At 54.2% G+C, this 17,656-nt stretch overlaps 1 protein-coding gene across 4 annotated transcripts in view; it reads right to left on the bottom strand.

The window, feature by feature from the left end:
- SLC12A3 (solute carrier family 12 member 3) overlaps nt 1-17,656 on the bottom strand; it is a 48,632-nt gene that overhangs the window by 21,491 nt on the left and 9,485 nt on the right. For 2 of the 4 annotated variants that reach the window (XM_025370646.1, XM_025370645.1), the window contains exons 9-21: nt 15,282-15,366; nt 14,241-14,395; nt 13,824-13,931; nt 13,219-13,342; nt 11,022-11,123; nt 9,309-9,464; nt 8,148-8,247; nt 7,045-7,156; nt 6,526-6,666; nt 5,593-5,699; nt 3,581-3,663; nt 1,130-1,207; nt 237-338 (exon numbers count right to left, since the gene is read on the bottom strand). In XM_025370646.1, coding sequence (XP_025226431.1) covers nt 237-338; nt 1,130-1,207; nt 3,581-3,663; nt 5,593-5,699; nt 6,526-6,666; nt 7,045-7,156; nt 8,148-8,247; nt 9,309-9,464; nt 11,022-11,123; nt 13,219-13,342; nt 13,824-13,931; nt 14,241-14,395; nt 15,282-15,366 — 1,453 coding nt within the window. The remainder of the gene's footprint in view (nt 1-236; nt 339-1,129; nt 1,208-3,580; nt 3,664-5,592; nt 5,700-6,525; nt 6,667-7,044; nt 7,157-8,147; nt 8,248-9,308; nt 9,465-11,021; nt 11,124-13,218; nt 13,343-13,823; nt 13,932-14,240; nt 14,396-15,281; nt 15,367-17,656) is intronic. The other 2 variants (XM_025370648.1, XM_025370647.1) reach the window with 1 other exon arrangement.

The following is a 17,656-nucleotide window of genomic DNA, read 5'->3' as shown; positions in this document are numbered from 1 at the left end:
GCCATCCAGTCAGAAGATTCCATCTTATGGCGACTTCAGCTCTTCTCTCAAAGTTTCCCATTTTATAACCAAAAAACTAGAGGCCAGACAGAGGGGTCCCTCCAGGCTCCCCTGAGCTCACTGGTGGGCCCAGAAGCCCCTGTCCCCTTTGAGAGCAGGCCAGGAAGGAAAGGGAAGGAAGACCACCCCACCCCACCCCCGCCGGGCAGGGGGGCTGATCCAAGGGGGGCACTGACCTCCGTCGTCAAAGAGCCAGTAAATGTCGATGGTCTTCTTGCCTTGCTCCGACTGGAAGACAGTGGTGGCCTGCTCCTCCTGCACCAGGGCCTTGGGATCCACTGCAGGAGGTGGGGACGGGTCAGAGCAGAGCCAGCTGCCGCGCATCCTGGCAGGCCTGGCCCAGGACCCCACCAACACCCCTTCTGATGCTGAACATGGGTTCTCTGGCAGGTGGAACAGGAACCGGGGCCCAGGACGCTCAGTGCTGTGATGTGCCCCTGACCTGCTCTCAGCTTCTCTCTCCTGGGATTCTGGTGAGTACTGGGGGTGGAGACAGTCCCAGAGCCCTCTGGGTAGGTAGGGAAATGCACTCTCCATTCCCTTAAACACCTCCCTGCGCCCTTCACAAATGTCTATAGGAGCCCTCCCGCCTGCACTGCAGGCCCCCTGCCTCCCGGGGTGATGGTGGGAGAGGACGAAGGAAAATCCTTCCCCACCCTGCATGGCTAGAGGGGCCTTGGCAGGGGTGGGACAAGGGCCCCAGAGCCTGCTAGGTGGGTCCCCGTCATTCTCTGACCCTGAATTCTCCACCTCCTGGCAATCTTTTTTCCTTTTTTGAGACAGGGTCTCACTCTGTCACCCAGGCTGGCATGTAGTGGTGTGGTCACAGCTCACTGCAGCCTGGAATTCCTGCCTCAGCTTCCCACAGCGCTGGGATTACAGGTGTGAGCCACTGCGCCTGGCTGCTGGCAATCTTTGACATGGCCAAGCCCCTCCAGTTCCCAACTCCAGTTACGCAGGCACCACTGTCACAAGAAAAAACCACCTTCCTCGACCAAGTTCCCAGGTGGCCCACCCCTAGCTGCCCCACAGGATGAAAGTGCCCTGAGCTCTGAGTGGGAACACTGACAAGCGCCAGAGACTGATGGCCTGGCACCTCTGGCGCTGGCTTCCTTCCCGTCCTCCGCTGGGTCAAACACGGGGTTAACTGCAAAAGAAGAGGCAGCTTTGTTCACAGGCTCTCCTTGTCTGAGGGCACCATGGGTTCCTCCTTGACAGGGCTCCCTTAATGCCAGGAAGAAAGTCCCAAGGCCCCGCCTGGCCTCCACGGCCCCACTGCACCTTGCCCTGGCTTCCCTCTGACCTGCCTCCTGCCCAGCTCCTCACACTCCAGTCATGCCTGGCCTGTCAAACAGGCCAAGTACATCCCCACCTTGGGCCATGGTGGTGGGTGCGCCCCGAGCTGTAACATACTTTCCCTAGCCTTGGCCTCCTCAGCAAGAGGCCCCCTCCTGAAGGAGGCCTTCCCTGGCCACTACGCCCTGCACTCGTTTTCTCAAGACACGCTCATGATCTGAGATGACTTATGGGCCCACTGGGAAGCGTCTGCTTTTCCCTCTGGAGTGTCAGCTTCTCAAGAGCAGAGGCTTTTCGGCTTTGCCGTGCCTGTAACCCCAGCACCAAGAGCAGCGTTGGTCAGGAGCGGAGTTACTGCTCTGTAAATAGTGGTTGCATAAATAGTTATTGACCAGCTGCTGTGTGCCAGGTATGCACTCAGCAACGGCACTAATGAATGGACCCAGCCCCTGGCTGCAAGAGACGCGGACTCCAAGCTCCCAGTCTCTCCAGCACTGCCTCCCATTTGTTGCCATAAACGTTATTGCTTTCACACCTCTAGATATTTCCTTTTTTTGTTTGTTTGGTTTTTGTTTTTTGAAACAGAGTCTTTCTCTGTCACCCAGGCTGGAGTGCAGTGGTACAGTCATGGCTCACTGCAGCCTCAAACTCCTGGGCTCAAGCTATCCTCCCACCTCAGCTTCCCAAGTAGCTGGGACTCCAGGCATGTGCCACCACACCTGGTTAATTTTTTATTTTTAGTAGAGACGGGGTCTTGCTATGTCACCTAGTCTGGTCTTGAACTCCTAGACTCAAGCGATCCACCTGCCTCTGCCTCCCAAAGTACTGAGATTACAGACACGAGCCACCACACCCAGCCTCCCTAAATATTTTTTAATTCAGAGTCTGCAGTCATATATGACTTTAAAATGCAAAACACATCCCTATTCAGTGGACCAAAATGCCCAGTTCCCATGGTCATTATTTATTTTCTTTCTTTTTTTTTTTTTTTGCTGACCTCAAGGAATTTACACTCTGCTTTACTACATTACAATAATGTTCGCTCAGTAGCACTTTGTTTTGTTATACGTTCAAAGAAAATTCTCAATATGATATGTACATTTAAACTTAACATTAACCAAGTCCTGAATCATTACTTTTATCTTATTGCAAATCTAATTTTATTTACCGTAAAAACCACTTCCATCTATATATTGAGTGAGGAGTGGGAATTATGTCTTTCTATTAACTGGATGATGATATGGACAAACAGATGCTAATATGGCAGCTGTTCAAGTACTTTATTTTATTCCACTGGGGAGATTGGTCTCATAATATCCATAGCATGATTTTTTCCCCCGGTCATTATGTATTTTCATATTCCGGCATATTCCTGCAGGCATTTTCCTCTCCCCTCTTTCCTGGTTTTCTATTACATCCCATTTTTTTTTTTCTGAGATGGAGTCTTGCTCTTGTCACCCAGGCTGGAGTGCAATGGCGCGATCTCGGCTCACTGCAACATCCACCTCCTGGGTTCAAGTGATTCTCCTGCCTCAGCCTCCCAAGTAGCTGGGGTTATAGGTGTGCACCAACCCTATGCCCAGCTAATTTTTGTATTTTTAGTAGTGACAGGGTTTCGTCATGTTGGCCTGGTTGGTCGTGAACTCCTGACCTCAGGTGATCCACCCGCCTTGGCCTCCCAAAGTGCTGGGATTACAGGTGTGAACCACCATGTCTGGCCTATAGTAGATCCTTTTGCCCTGACCCGATTGTGATTCGGGGAACTCTGAGTTCCAGTCCTGGCTCTGCCCCAGCTGGGAAGCATGACCTTGAACAAGTTGCCTTCTCTTTCTGGGAAACCTTATGGGCTCTAATGGACCATTAAGAGGCGGGCAGATCACGAGGTCAGGAGATCGAGACCATTCTGGCTAACACGGTGAAACCCTGTCTCTACTAAAAATACAAAAAATTAGCCAGGCGTGGTGGCGGGCACCTGTAGTCCCAGCTACTGGGGAGGCTGAGGCAGGAGAATGGCGTGAACCTGGAAGGTGGAGCTTGCAGTGAGCTGAGATCGCCCCACTGCACTCCAGCCTGGGCGACAGAGCAAGACTCCGTCTCAAAAAAAAAAAAAAGGTGACTTTCTATGAGTCTGTAACCTTTTATTTCTTACTCATTTTTCCCTCTGCCATTAAAAAAAAAAAATAGGTTCTAGAACTTTCTGGGAGTGGGCAGGGCATGTACTCACTGTGTGCCTGCATCATCTTGGACACATTGAGTCCCTCCCGCATCCTCATGACACACACACCATAGTTGAAATCAAAGGCATCGCTGGAAAGAGAGGAGATGAGGTCCAGCTTCTCCCCGAGATCCCACCAGGGAGGTGACCTGGCACCCAGGAGACCAGATGTCTAGAGTTGGTTCTGCCTTCTACCACACCCTTTCTGTTCTCTGGGCCTCAGTTTCCCCATCTGTATACTGTACAGGCAGAATTGGAGAGTACCCCAGGACTCCTTCAGCTCTACAGTCTGTGGCACTGTGGATCCTGCAGATCCGGTACTCAGGGGAACCAAGTCAGCCCTGTCCTCCTGATACATTTGAATAATTCCTCCCAACTCTGCCCATGGAGGTGGGGATGGTAATTATTACCTCCATTCTATGGATGCAAAAACTGAGTTTTGGAGAGTAACTTGCCCATGATCACATAGCTAAGGGAGTGAGCAGCTGGGATTAGAATCATATGGCTGAGACTGTAGACCAAAGGACAGACATGCCCATGAGAAAAGCTTTACTCCTGCAATAGGCTGTCTATAAAGATGTCTGGAGGCCAGGAGCAGTGACTTATGCCTGTAATCCCAGCACTTTGGGAGATCAAGGCAGGCGGATCACCTGAGGTCAGGAGTTCGAGACCAGCCTGGCCAACATGGTGAAACCCCATTTCTACTAAAAAATACAAAAATTAGCTGGGCGTGGTGGAGTGCACCTGTAATCCCAGCTACTCCGAAGGCTGAGGCGAGAGAATCACTTGAACCTGGGAGGCAGAGGTTGTGGTGAGCCAAGATCGCACCATTGCACTCCGGCCTGGGCAACAGAATGAGACTCTGCCTCAAAAATAAAAATAATAAAATAAAATAAATTTAAAAAATTAAAGGTGTCTGGAAGACTCTTGTTCCAAAGATGTATGTACTGCCTGATTGACACAGTGCCCAAGAGCCCACCCACCACTGGGGTTTGGGCCAATGGGTTGTGCATTGCCCTTCCTGGGCTCCTTAGATCACATATCTCTGGTAAAGGACCTTTCAGGCCCTGCTTTTTGAAGGTTTGGAATGTTGGAGGTGGAGAGAGGCTGGAGATCAGGTATTCTATCAGTTGCTGCTATAATTCTATTAGCAGCAGCTGAGAGGATTGCTCTGAGTCCTATAGCTGGTTAACAGCATACCTGGAAGCAGGTCCCAGGGCCCCAGCCCTCAGCTTCGTGTTGTTCAGTGATACCACAAACAACGACATCAACACAGAAAAGCCTCTCAGGCAGGCATCTCTGGACCTCACACAGCAAGTGCTGATAAGAGTTTGGAGTCAGCCCTGAAGTCCCCAGGGAGTTCGGTCCTCAGGGCCTGGTTTCACTTCCCTGTTCAGGGGCACCGCCTCAGAGTTCTTGACTGGCTCCCTGTGCACCTTCTGGAGCCCACAGGGAGGCATGAGGTTCTCACCTAAAAACTCACGTTTGCAGTTCCTCTGAAAAATTAAAAGATCTGGCAACATTGGGCCCACGTTTCCACATGGGCACTAGAGCCCATCCTGCATGGACACGAGTCAAGTAAGAGCCACTCTCACTGGGTTGCCACAGTCTCCACTGCTCCCTATCACCCCATGCCTGGCCCGCTTCACTCATGGTGCTACCTGCCTGGCCCCAGCTGGCTTTGGTGTCCATGACTCATAGGTCAGAGACGGGCATCTTCAGCCTCAGCCTGTTTCTTCTTTAGCTTTGAGCAAATGGACTCAACTTCTTTTTCAAAGACAGGGTCTTGCTCTTTTGCCTAGGCTGGAGTGCAGCAATGCAATCTTCGCTCACTGCAGCCTCCAACTCCTGGGCTCAAGTGAGCTTCCTGCCTCAGCCTTCCATGTAGCTGGGACTACAGATGCCAGTCACTTTGCCCAGCAGGACTCAACTTTTTAAGCACCCACTACTTCTTTTCCACTTCTCAAGGTCCAGTGGCCCAAATTAACAGATCCCAAGCTCCTTCCTCTCCCCCGACTCACTGGAGGATGCCAATGTAGTCTTCCACTGTGGCTGGGTGGGCCGACTGCCAGTTCTTTTTGAACCCGACCACCAGAATGTTGGGCTTCATTCTCCCGAGACCTGCGGCCTGCCAGGGGATAGGGATGAGATGGGGAACCCATCAGAGGGGCAGAGTTGGTGATCCGCCTGGCCAGAGGCCCCAGCTTTCTTATGTCTCCAGATGTGCTGATTCTCAAAAAAAAAAAAAAAAAATATATATATATATATACACACACACATATATATATACAATCTTAAAAAAATTTGTTTTGCACAAAATAAAACTTTATTGGGAGAAAGATGGCTGATGGGAGGAAATATCTGAATTCCAGAATCCTCGATTCTAGTTCCTACATCCCTCCCAGGGCCCCCAAAAGTCAGAATTGGCCAAGGTGACACCAGCCCCCACAGGCTTTCAGGTCAGTTTCCCAGGTCCTGGGCATTCCGAAAAAGTGCCCAGAATCAGCACATCTGGAGACATAAGAAAGCTGGGGCTCTCATCAGGCATGGTGGCTCATGCCTGTAAACCCAGCACTCCGGGGAGCCAAGGCAGGTGGATCACCCAAGGTCAGGAGTTTCAGACCAGCCTGGCCAACATGGTGAAACCCCGTCTCTATTAAAAACACAAAAAAATTAGCCGGGCATGGTGGCAGGTGCCTGTAATCCCAGCTACTCAGGTGGCTGAGGCAGGAGATTCACTTGAACCTGGGAGGCAGAGGTTGTTGCAGTGAGCTGAGATCGCACCACTGCACTCCAGCCTGGCTGACAAGCAAAACAAGTCTCAAAAAAAAAAAAAAGTTGGGCCTCCTTCTGCAGCAAAAGAGGCTTAAGCAAAGGGGCCCCCAAGACTTTCTGCCTTCCAGGTTGTGTCACCAATCCATAAGTCCTGTAGGGGAGCCCCCAGTCCACGGCACCTGCATGAGGATCTGGACACCTTTGCGGAGGTCCTCGGCAATGACATCCGAGTAGAAGGCCTTGATCTTCCTCTTGTTCAGCCACTTGGTATGCCCGCTGGCGATGAGCTGGAGCTCAGGCATCCTCTGCTTGTGGGGTCCCTATGGGTGGGTGGGACAGGGGACATCACTGGCTGCCTTCACCCTCCAGCCTGAGATTCAGCCCCTCTCCTGCCCTGGAGGCTGCCCCAGGGACTTGGCAGCACCCATGGTGCCCTTTTCTTTTGCCCAGATAAGGGAAACACAAGGAGTAGGGGAGAAAGCGGGGAGGAAGGCAGAGGGAGGGAGCAGAAAAGAGGCAGGGCAGCTGCGGGAGAAGCCAGCAAGAGGGGCCAGGAGTGGGAGAGAATGGGATCCATGGGGGTGCCTGACTGGGCACCCCTTGCTCCGCATTCCCTCAGCCCCCACTCTGTGGGTTGACATCACACACAGGCAGCTCCCCCAGGAGTACTGCCCTGCGCCCCTCCAGGGGCCACTCACGATGAGCACGTGGCCGCAGATCATCAGGCTGAGGTTCCGGGTGAAGGTGCCCACAAAGTCCACCAGGGCCGGGCGGAAGTTGGGGGGCCCCGTGAGCACCAGGCACTGGGGGCTGAGGAGGGAAGGGAAAAGGGCAGGAGCCATCAGGAGAGAGCCCATGGGGGTCTGAGTGCGAAAGGCACCTCCCAGGCTCCCTGAATGGTGGTGTGGCCACCAGCATGACCCTACATGCCTGGGGCCTTGGCTTCCCGCCTATAAATCCAGGGTGACTTTTGGGGCCTTTCCGACTCTTTTGGTGACCTCCACACTAGTCTCCCTGGTCCTTCCTGCTCAGGCCACCAAATGCTACCCCCCATGCTTCTCCCCTGCCCTGCCTAGCCCAGCACGGTGGGGGAAAGAACAAAGCCTGGGAGTGAGGAAGTCTGTCACTTACAAACTCATCAGTTACCCAGGCAGGTTACTCAAGAGGCAGCAGATGACAGTGGTCAAGGGCCATGACCTGAGTCAACTGGAGCCAGACTTAATCGGCCACTCACTAGCGGTGTGACCTGGGGCCAGTTACTTAACCTCTCTGTGCCTCAGTGTTCTTGTCCATGACTGGGTTAGTAATTTCCTGGACCTCAGCTGGTTCTTGTAAGGCTGTGTAAGACACTTTGCAAGCACCTGGCTCATGGTAAGCATGACAAAAATAGATATTGCCAATAATTATTAGGATCTGGTGGGAAGGGGATGGCAGGTGCATAATCCTCCTTGACAAAGAGGGGAATCGGCTTTGAAGGGTACCCAGGGGAGGTTCGTCACTGTTGGTTCCGGGGATACTGTGATGGGAGCTGCAGCAACAATCACCTCGACAACAAAGCACATTTCCACTGTGGAAACCGAGGCATGGAGAGGCCCCTTGACTTGCTTGGTCCCCATCAGGATATGCCCACCCCTGTCTCGTGGCGGCTGGGTGGCTCCTCCACCTCTGTTCCCTCTCTCAGTGGAGGCTGCACACACCCTGGGTCTGCCTGGGTCAGGTGACAGGTCTGGGCTTGGAAACTCCCAGGGTGGAGCCATCACCAGCCCCGGGGTCCCAGGTGGGTCCCGGCAGCTCTGCTCACCGGTAGTTCTTGATGTGGTCTTCCACCTCATTGAGGCCCACTGAGTAGCTCAGAGCCAGGTTGTAGGAGCCGGCCTGTACCGAGGAGCCCCAATTTACCTCTGGGGGAGCAAGGGAGCAGCAGGGGTGAGAGCAGTGTTAGGAATCAGTAGAAGAAACCAGACAGGCGGAGGGATGGAGGCAATGTTGGCCTTCTCGAGGCACTGGGCACCCATGGGAGCAGGGCTACCTGGGGTGGGCAGCCTATAGGGTGGAGGCCTGCAGACCGTGTGGCTGCACGTTGAAAAATTACACATCAAGGCCAGGCACGGTGGCTCACACCTGTAATCCCAGCACTTTGGGAGGCTGAGGTGGGCGGATCACCTGAGGTCAGCAGTTTGAGACCAGCCTGGCCAATATGGTGAAACCCTGTCTCTACTAAAAATACAAAAGTTAGCCAGGTGTGGTGGCACACACCTGTAATCCCAGCTACTCGGGAGGCTGAGGCAGGAGAATTGCTTGAACCCGGGAGGTGGAGGTTGCAGTGAGCTGAGACTGTGCCACTGCACTCCAGCCTGGGTGACAGAATGAGACTCTGCCCCCCAGTCCCCCCTCAAAAAAGTTATACATCAAGTTCCACACGATATCCTCCTGCCTTGCCAAACCTTCACGATGGCCTAGAAGCCCAGGTTGAGACTTAGAATCCCAGGCTTTTTCAGAGCCCTGTTTCCCGTACTTAGGTTGCTGCCACCCCAGGGTCCCTGCCTGCAGACAAGTAGAGACCTTGCTCGGAGTCCAAGATTTGTCTGCCTGCCATCCACACAGCCAGCCCTCGGCCACCCCTGAGGCCTAGGTGTGCACAGCAGCCTGCTGACCCCTCCTGGGGGACACCCCTAGGGAAGAGGCCAACGTAGGCCCTGGAAGCTCACTCAGGGTCCTTTGGACAGGGGATTCCCGGGTCCTGGGTGCCCAGGGGTGGCTTAGAAGTCGAGGCATGGGCCCTGAGTGGGGACGTCCCTTGGGGTTCCTTGCCACATGGGGAGGGATGAAGGGGAGGGGCAGAGAGGGGCCCTGGACAGCACAGAGCCTGACTCAGGGCTCTCCAGCCAGGGGCAGAGGGCAGGGCCGCCTGCATGGCTACCCTGGGGGAGGAGGGCCGCAGCCTCGCAGCTGAGATGCACACCTGGCTTCTTGTAGATCACATAGAGCAGGAGGAAGAGCACCACACCGATGGCGATGAGGGCCGCCCACCAGGTGAGGAGGAACATGATGACCACGGAGATGACAGCCCCGAACAGCGCCGCCCACTTGTTGTAGTACTGGAATGAAGGTCTCCACCCTGGACCGAGGGCACCAATCAGTGGACATGCCTGGCACTCTGGAGCCTCCTTCTAGGCCAGAGCTGCTGGGCAGGGCCTGGCAGTAATGCAAGCAGTGCCCAGAGTCGGGGTCCCAGCCTGAACCCGCCAGCCATGAGTACCACCCACCCTGCCTCCTGGGGCGGGGTCTACAGGCTCTGGGGCAAATCACACACCTGCCTCGGCTGGCATTTCACCAGGAGCATCCAGCTCTGGCCAAATACGGCCATAGGACATCCCATGTCAGCAACAGCACCAGCTCCCATGGTGCCAAGGAGGTGAGATGGAGGGGGAAGGACATGATTCTGCCTGGCTCCCCACCCGCAGGCCAGGCCAGGGCTGCCACTAGTGACAGCTGCCTCATGGTGCAACTCCAGGGCCATCATGAACACTGGGGTCTATGTAAAAGGTGGCCTGGTAAAAGGCAACGGCAATTTGGAGCTAGTTAGAAAAAGTTGGCCGGGCGCGGTGGCTCACGCCTGTAATCCCAGCACTTTGGGAGGCCGAGGCGGGCGGATCACGAGGTCAGGAGATCGAGACCATCCTGGCTAACACGGTGAAACCTCGTCTCTACTAAAAAATACAAAAAACTAGCCGGGCGAGGTGGCGGGCGCCTGTAGTCCCAGCTATTCGGGAGGCTGAGGCAGGCGAATGGCATGAACCCGGGAGGCGGAGCTTGCAGTGAGCTGAGATCCGGCCACTGTACTCCAGCCTGGGCGACAGAGCGAGACTCCGTCTCAAAAAAAAAAAAAAAAAAAGAAAAAGAAAAAGTTTTCCTCAAGACTCTTTATTGCCATCTGCCAGAAGTTTTCCATCATAAACACGCAAATGTCTGAAATCTATATGAATGGTGCCTCCTAGAGTTATGCAGTGTGCAACCTGCAGCACTGTGTGTGACAGTCTAGCTGTGACTTTGGGCAATTCTCTTTCTCTGAGGAATCAGGCTCCCGATTCCTGTAAAACTGGGGAAGGAAAAGACTGGACAACCTCTACAGATGGTAAACAATGTATGAATCCATGTAAAGTGCACGCTGTCAGTGCTTGAGAAAGGAGAGCCACTATTATTATTATCATTATTATTATTACTGTTATTTGAGACAGAGCCTTGCTCTGTCACCCAGGCTGGAGTGTAATGGTGCGATCTCAGCTCACTGTAACCTCCCCTTTCCTGGTTCAAGTGATTCTCCTGCCTCAGCCTCCCGAATAGCTGGGATTACAGATGCCTGCCACCACGCCCGGCTAATTTTTGTATTTTTGTAGAGACAGGGTTTCACCATGTTGGCCAGGCTGATCACAAACTCCTGACCTCAAGTGATCCGCCCACCTCGGCCTCCCAAAAATGCTAGGATTACAGGCGTGAGCCACCGCGCCCAGCCGAGAGCCGCTATTATTCTATTAATGTTCCCTTTCAATGGTTTTAAATTGAGAGGTGACCTTGGGCTGCTGACCTCCACCCATGCCTCGCACTCCCGCCCCATGCCCCATTTCCCCCTAGCCCCTGGGTGCCTCCTCCTGAGGTGGGTGAAGGGTTTGCTTACCAGGCGAGTTGGTGATGGAGGCGTGGAAGCAGCTGAAGTTGATGAGGGCATAGGAGCAGAGGAAGAAGTTGGAAATGATGGGGGCTATGGTGTTGAGCTCAGCTTCAGGAACCCAGGGAGAGAGAGGACAGCCTGTTGGGTAACTCTGCCAAGGACTGGCTTGGCACTCTCCTTCCCAGGGTGGGGGACCCCAGACAGGCCACCAATGCTCAGTCAGTCTCAACCTTCTCATCTGTGAAATGGGTCCATCTCATCTGTGAAATGGGTCCATCCTTTTGTGAAGCTCAAAGGGATAGTATCTTGTAAACTGTAAACACCCAGCTTTTAAGACAGTGGGGGTCAGTGTGACAGTAGACCCCACCAGGCTATGGGATGACCAAGGGTAGTTGCTGTCATACTGTTTTGACCACAAATGACAGCAAGAAATTTTTTTTTTTTTTGAGACAGAGTCTTGCTCTGTTGCCCAGGCTGGAGTGCAGTGGCATGATCTCGGCTCACTGCAACCTCTGCCTCCCGGGCTCAAGCAGTTCTCCTGCCTCAGCCTCCCTAGTAGCTTAGATTACAGGTGTGCACCAACACGCCCAGCTAATTTTTGTATTTTTAGCAGAAACGGTTTCACCATGTTGGCCAGGCTGGTCTCAAACTCCTGACCTCAAATGATCTGCCTGCCTCGGCCTCCTAAAGTGCTGGGATTACAGGCGTGAGCCATTGCGCCCGGCCAGAAATACATTTTGCAATGTGACCCAGGACAGCTAAGGCCATAGCACAGCTCCACCCCAGTGGTACCCCAGTGGTAACCCAGTGTTCACCCACCCAAGAACTGCTTCCTCTTCCCCGTCTCCCTGTTACCCTCTCCTGCCACTGCCCCCAGCACCCCAGATAAACTTTCACATATGAATCCTTGTCTCGGGGCCTGCTTCTGGTGATCGCAAAACACAGCATGCACCAATGTGCCAGGTCCTCTGTCCATGATTTCATGTAATCACCTAAGAACCCTGCCCGGATCCTCAGTCTGAAGTCAAGTCAGACCCACCCAGATGAAAGGACATTGAATCTGAATCAGGGTATATTGTGGGGAAATGTGTTTCTGGGCCCCAGTGAGCAGGAAGCAGAGGCAGAGCCAGAGAATATCAAGTCTGACCAGACTTTTCCATCCCTGCCACCTCTTCATGTGGTTCAGCACCCAGTAGCACCTGGTGTCTGGAAAGCTTCCCTTGGGTAATAGTGACTAGGCTATCAGGGTAAATCTCATGGACTGTGATGCCAGCCTGAACAGCATGGATTCACTGGTGGCAGGAGGGTGCCCATGAGCCCAGGGAGGCTGGCCAGTAGTCTACCCCCACCCCACTCCTGCATAGGGAGCAGGGGCCAGGGGACATCATGTCGCAGCATGGCCACCTCTCTCCTAGCGAGTTCTGCCTCCATAGCTAAGTAAATTAGGCAAGTACCGGGCGTGTGCACATGTGAGTGTGTGTGCATATATGAATGCATGTAGATCTTCCTGCACACATGGTGTTTTCCTGCCCATCTGAGACACACCTGTTAGGCACTATTGCTCCCATTCTGCAGATGAGAAAAATGAGGCTCAGAGAGGTGAAGTAACTTGTCTAAGGTCACACAACTGGCACATGGCAAAGCCTGGATAGGAAGTTGATCTAATGAACCGATTACCTGGGCTCTTTTCTCCTAAGATATCTGCCATCTTGAAGCCCAAGGAGTCTAGAAGCCCCAGGTCTGAGGAACTGGGTTATCTAGTTTATATACCTATGAGGATACTGACCAGCCATTGGTATCCCATCCCAAGAAGGGACCAGTCAGCTTGTCCCATGCTCCAAAGGTGTTCTGGGGGTTTGTTTAGACCCAGGGAAGTGGGATGCTAGCTGCCAGGACACGCGAATGCAGACTGGGGGAACAGGTAAGTTCTCTTCTAACAAAGCAGAAGGCTCTGCTGCCTGACATGGTTTGGGAGCCACCTGCCTGGAGGTGGGAAGGGGAAGGATCACATGGCCCCCCGACATCTCCTTCCAGGTGGGGCCTCACCCCTCAAGACAGCCTCTGAGTGCCCACTAATTGTCAGGCCCGGCGGGGCTCTGGGGCGGGGAGATGAGGAGGCAGGAGAAAAGCCCGGCCCCCATGCCCCTCATGGCCGGCCAGGGGAACAGGAGGCCGGGCCCTGTGAGCCCTGGCAGAGCCTTACCGATGATGATGAAGGCCACGGCGATGGCGTAGGCCAGCAGGTAGCCGCGCACGGGCTCCTTGTTCTTGCCGTAGCCTTTGCCGAAGAAGCCGATCAGTGGGTACAGCTGGTCCTCGCAAAGGCACTGCAGCACCAGAGGCCTCACTCACCCCCAGGCTGGAACCTGCCACCTCCCCTCCCCTGGGGCCACCTGAGCTCCAGCCCCGGCTTGGTGCCCTCTGTGACCTCCCCAACCTGGGTCCTGGTGTCTGTTTCTATTAAATAGGGATGATCACTCTCCCTCCGCCCTACTGTGAAGACAGTAAAAGGGCATGACCAGGGCATGGATGGCTTTGGGTAGAGCTTGAATGGTGGAGTTGCGGACAGGATGCAGGTGGCACAGGTGGGAGTGTGTGGTGGGGGCTGCAGGTGTTCATCAAGTCACACCACTGGAAGGGGCTGCTTCCTTCAAGAGTTTGCTGATAGCTTCTTTTCCCTTCTGGCTAGAGACCCCGGTCTAATGACACCTTCCGCTGTTTGTAGCAGTCAGCCAGGTACCCGCCCTATTGTGCCTCTAGCCCAGGCTCCTCACCCCCCATCATCTCGACCCCTTTCTGTGGCCTCACCTGGAAGACTTTGGCAGCAGAGACAAGGCAGGCCAGGGCGGAGGAGAGGGTGGCCCCGAAGATGCCAGCTGTGATCAGGGGCGCGAAGCCTGACACCATGCTCATGGTCTGTGGGGATTTGGGGCTCAGGGACTCCATGGTAGGGGGCTGAGCCAGGAGCCCCCATCTGTGGCAACTCATTCCCTACTGCGGGCAGGGGCTGGGTCCTGAGCCTCCATCTGAGTCCAGGACCCACCCCTGGAGATCCCAGTGTCAGGTCAGGACTGGACAGACCTGGGCTCTGAACCCCTCTCCCCTAAGCCTAGGGCTCGGCCCCCAAAACTCTCCCCCCTCCACAAACTTCCAGCCCCGCAAGGGGCCCTGCAGCCTCCACCCAGCCCCCAATGAGTCTGGTGGATCAGCCCTCCTGGCGGTAACCTGGTAATAGTTGATGAGGCCATAGCGGCAGCTGTGCTGCTGGGTGCACTCGGTGAAGTTCCAGCCATAGCCACAGGCCAGCCCCTCGCAGGCACCCCAGCCAGGGGTCACCGTGTCATTCAGGACCCCAGAGGCATCACGAACCATGCAGGAGCCTGAGAGGAGGAGGGAGAGCGTGGGGAGGTCTCCCTTCCCTCCTTACTCTGTCCTCTTCCAGCCCCACCTCTGCAGAGGGTGAGACACTGCAGATGACGGGCAGCTGTCCCTTCATCATGTAATGATAATGATGACAATGGAGGTGTGCCCGGAGCCATGCTAAGTACTTTACAACAACCTCCAAGCAGGCATTACTATTATTTTTGTTGTTGACATTTTACAGAGGCATAGAGCTTAAGTGACAAGATCACAATGTCCTCCTTAGATCGGAGACCTGGATCTCACACCTTGAGTGGCTGTGAGCTGGACCAAGTCCCTTGGCCATTTGTGAACAGCTTGCCTCAAACGGGGCCACTGGGAGCAAGTGCACCTGTGAGAATCTCAGTTCAAGGCAGGTGTTAACAGCCCAGGCCTGGGCTCAAAGCCTGGCTCCACCACTCAGTGGCTGTGTGACCCTGGGCAGATCACTTAATATCTCTGAGCCCCCATTTTCTCCTTGGTGAAATAGGGAAAATGACAGTGATAGGATTGGCATGCAAAGGGCTGGGCACGTGGGAAGTCAGTTGCTGGTATTATCATCATCATCACTCCTAGATTTGTCCTGTAGGATCTTCACACTTATGAATCTGGGCCCTCAAGGGACCCAAGGAGCCTGGTCTGACCCCGTCATGCCCACCGCCATGAAGATGCTCTGATCATTGTCAAGATACCCTAGAGATAGGTTCAAGGCTTCACATCCTGAGGTCGCCATACCCTCCCAGCCCAGCTCTCCGTGTTAGAGAGTCAAACCCCACCCTCTGATCTCCGCAGTGGTGGGGGGTTTGGGACACGGCAGGGTGGAGGCCAGGTCCCTCCCCTTCCTGACTGACTGGGGCAGCCACTTACCAATGGTGGCTGAGATGGCCAGGTAGGAAATGGTGGTCCAGAAAATGGCCATGAGGGTTCCCTTGGGGATGGCTACAGCAGGGTCCTGCAGGAGGGAGGGAGAGAAGGAGGGAAGGAAGGAGGGAGGACATTAGGCAGCCCCTGGGCCTCCTTCCAGGCCTGTCCTCCTTGTCTAAGGCTAAGGCTGGGGACAGCAACCTCTGACCTTGGCCCCTCAGAGCCCCCGTTCCAGCACAGAGAGGAAAGAGCCTCATGATTGAGGACCCCCACAGAGGGATGAACACAACTGAGATCATAGGGCGGAGGCTCCACCCAAGCCCCTGGGAGATGGAGGCAGAGAGAAGAAATTCAACAGCTCCACGCCTGGGCCACAGAGGGCACTTGGCCAGGGCTTGCTTTGAGGGTGGTGAGGGCGGGGGTAGGGTGGTGGGCTCTGGAGTCGGCCTGCCCGGGTTCAGTTCCAGGCAGCCAGCTGGGCAGGGGGCTGTGCTCTCACACCCCGGCCCCTTATCTGTCAGGGATGTTGGTGAAATAAATTAATCCACATTGAGATCCTAGACCAGGACTCCCCTCCCCGCCAGCCCTCACGGCATGTTCAATCATTATGCACCAATTGATTTGTCTGGTTCCTCAACAATAAATAGAATACACCCCAAACTTTCTCCTACCGTTCTGAGAAATAAATCTCTGCTCATATTTTCTTGCTTTCTTTTTTTTTAATTTTTCTCGAGGCAGGGCTTTGGGTGGAATCTCCACCCCCAGGGCTCTGTGGGACCCCTGCAGGCATGGACCTGCCAGCTCTGCCTGGCAAACCTGTTTGACTCAACTGGGCCATGCACATGGGGTCCCTAGCTCCAAAGCCAACAGAACACGCCAGCCTCCCACCCTGCCTCTAGTGGATTGAATAGTGTCCCCCAAAATTCACATCCACCCAGAACCTCAGAATGTGGCCTTATTTGGAAACAGGGTCTTTACAGGTGCAATTAATGAAGATGAGGTCACACCAGATTAGGGTGGGCCTCAAATGCAATGACTGATGTCCTTGCAAGGAAAGGACCCACAGATGAAAGAAGGCCACGTGAGACAGAGACAGAGATTGGAGTGACGCAGTTGCCAGCCAATGAAAGCCATTGTCAGCAGCCACCAGAAATGAGGAATATTTCTTAATTCTCTGGATTCTCCCCTGGGTTTTCAGAGGGAGCTTGGTCCTGCCGACACCTGGATCCCGGACTTTTAGCCTCCTGAACTGGGAATGAATATAGGTCTGTTTTTAAGCCCCCCAATTTGTGGTAAAAACACAAATACGCCAGCCATCAACCCCCATCCTACCTCCTGCATCTAGATCTGAGATCTCAGTCCCTGGATGTGCTGGGAAGAGGCAGGCAGAGAAGAGGTGAGCTGGGTAGAGGTGGACTGAGATGTGGACCTGGATGTGTCACTAACTTCGAGATTGTTGCCTGGGCATTTAACAAAGTTAGGCACATCCAGGTCCACATCTCAGCCCACCTCTTCCCTGCTGTGTACACTGGGAGAAGCCCCTTAACGTCCCTGAGCCTCAGTTTCCCCATCTGTGAGATCAGAAAATAACTTGGCAGGGGATACGTGTAATAAATGTGAGCTGTTGGGCTGGGGCAGTATTGTGCACAGGGGCATGCCCTGAGGCCACACAGAACATATTTGTTGGATGATGAAATGGTGATGTAGTTGAGGCCTCTCTGTTTTAGAAACTGGCATTCCGGCTCCTCTGCCACCTGTGTAGTCCTGGGCAGGCCCCCAAACCTCTCTGACCTTGGCTTGCTTGTCTATATCATGGTAAAAAATGACAATGATGACAAGAAGCTCTTAGCTCCTGCTCTGAGCCAGGCACTATTCTAAGCACTTTACATGAATTAGCGCATGGAATCCTCCCCACCGCCCTGCAAGGTGGGGGCTGGACTCGTCCCATTTTGGAATTGGGGAAGCTGAGGCCCAGGGAGTTTCAAAGGGACTTGCCCGAAATGTCACAGTGAGGGCTCCACCAACAGTGGCTCTGCTGCTGAGGATGCTGTCCCACAGGATAGGTGGAGGCCATCCAAGAGCCCCTTAAAGCTTGAGGGCATTTAGGACAGAGTGCAGGTGCGGGCCTCACCCAGCTTCGAGACAGCTGACACCAGCTGGCTGGTAACCTAAAAAGCTTGATGAGGCATCGAGATAAATTCCCAGGCAACGATCTAATGAGGCTCCATGAAATCCAGGCTGTCTGAGCACAGGCCCAACCTCCGCGGGACCTCAGGGCAGGCAGACCAGGCCTCTGCTGGCCATTCCCCAGACAAACCAATGGCCGGCTGTTCTCCAAATTCCAGGCCCTGCCGAACACCGCCTGGTGCGTAGCCAGT

Source organism: Theropithecus gelada, chromosome 20, assembly GCF_003255815.1.
Source record: "Theropithecus gelada isolate Dixy chromosome 20, Tgel_1.0, whole genome shotgun sequence".
NCBI lineage: Eukaryota > Metazoa > Chordata > Mammalia > Primates > Cercopithecidae > Theropithecus > Theropithecus gelada.
This window is presented reverse-complemented; position numbering and strand designations above follow the sequence as displayed.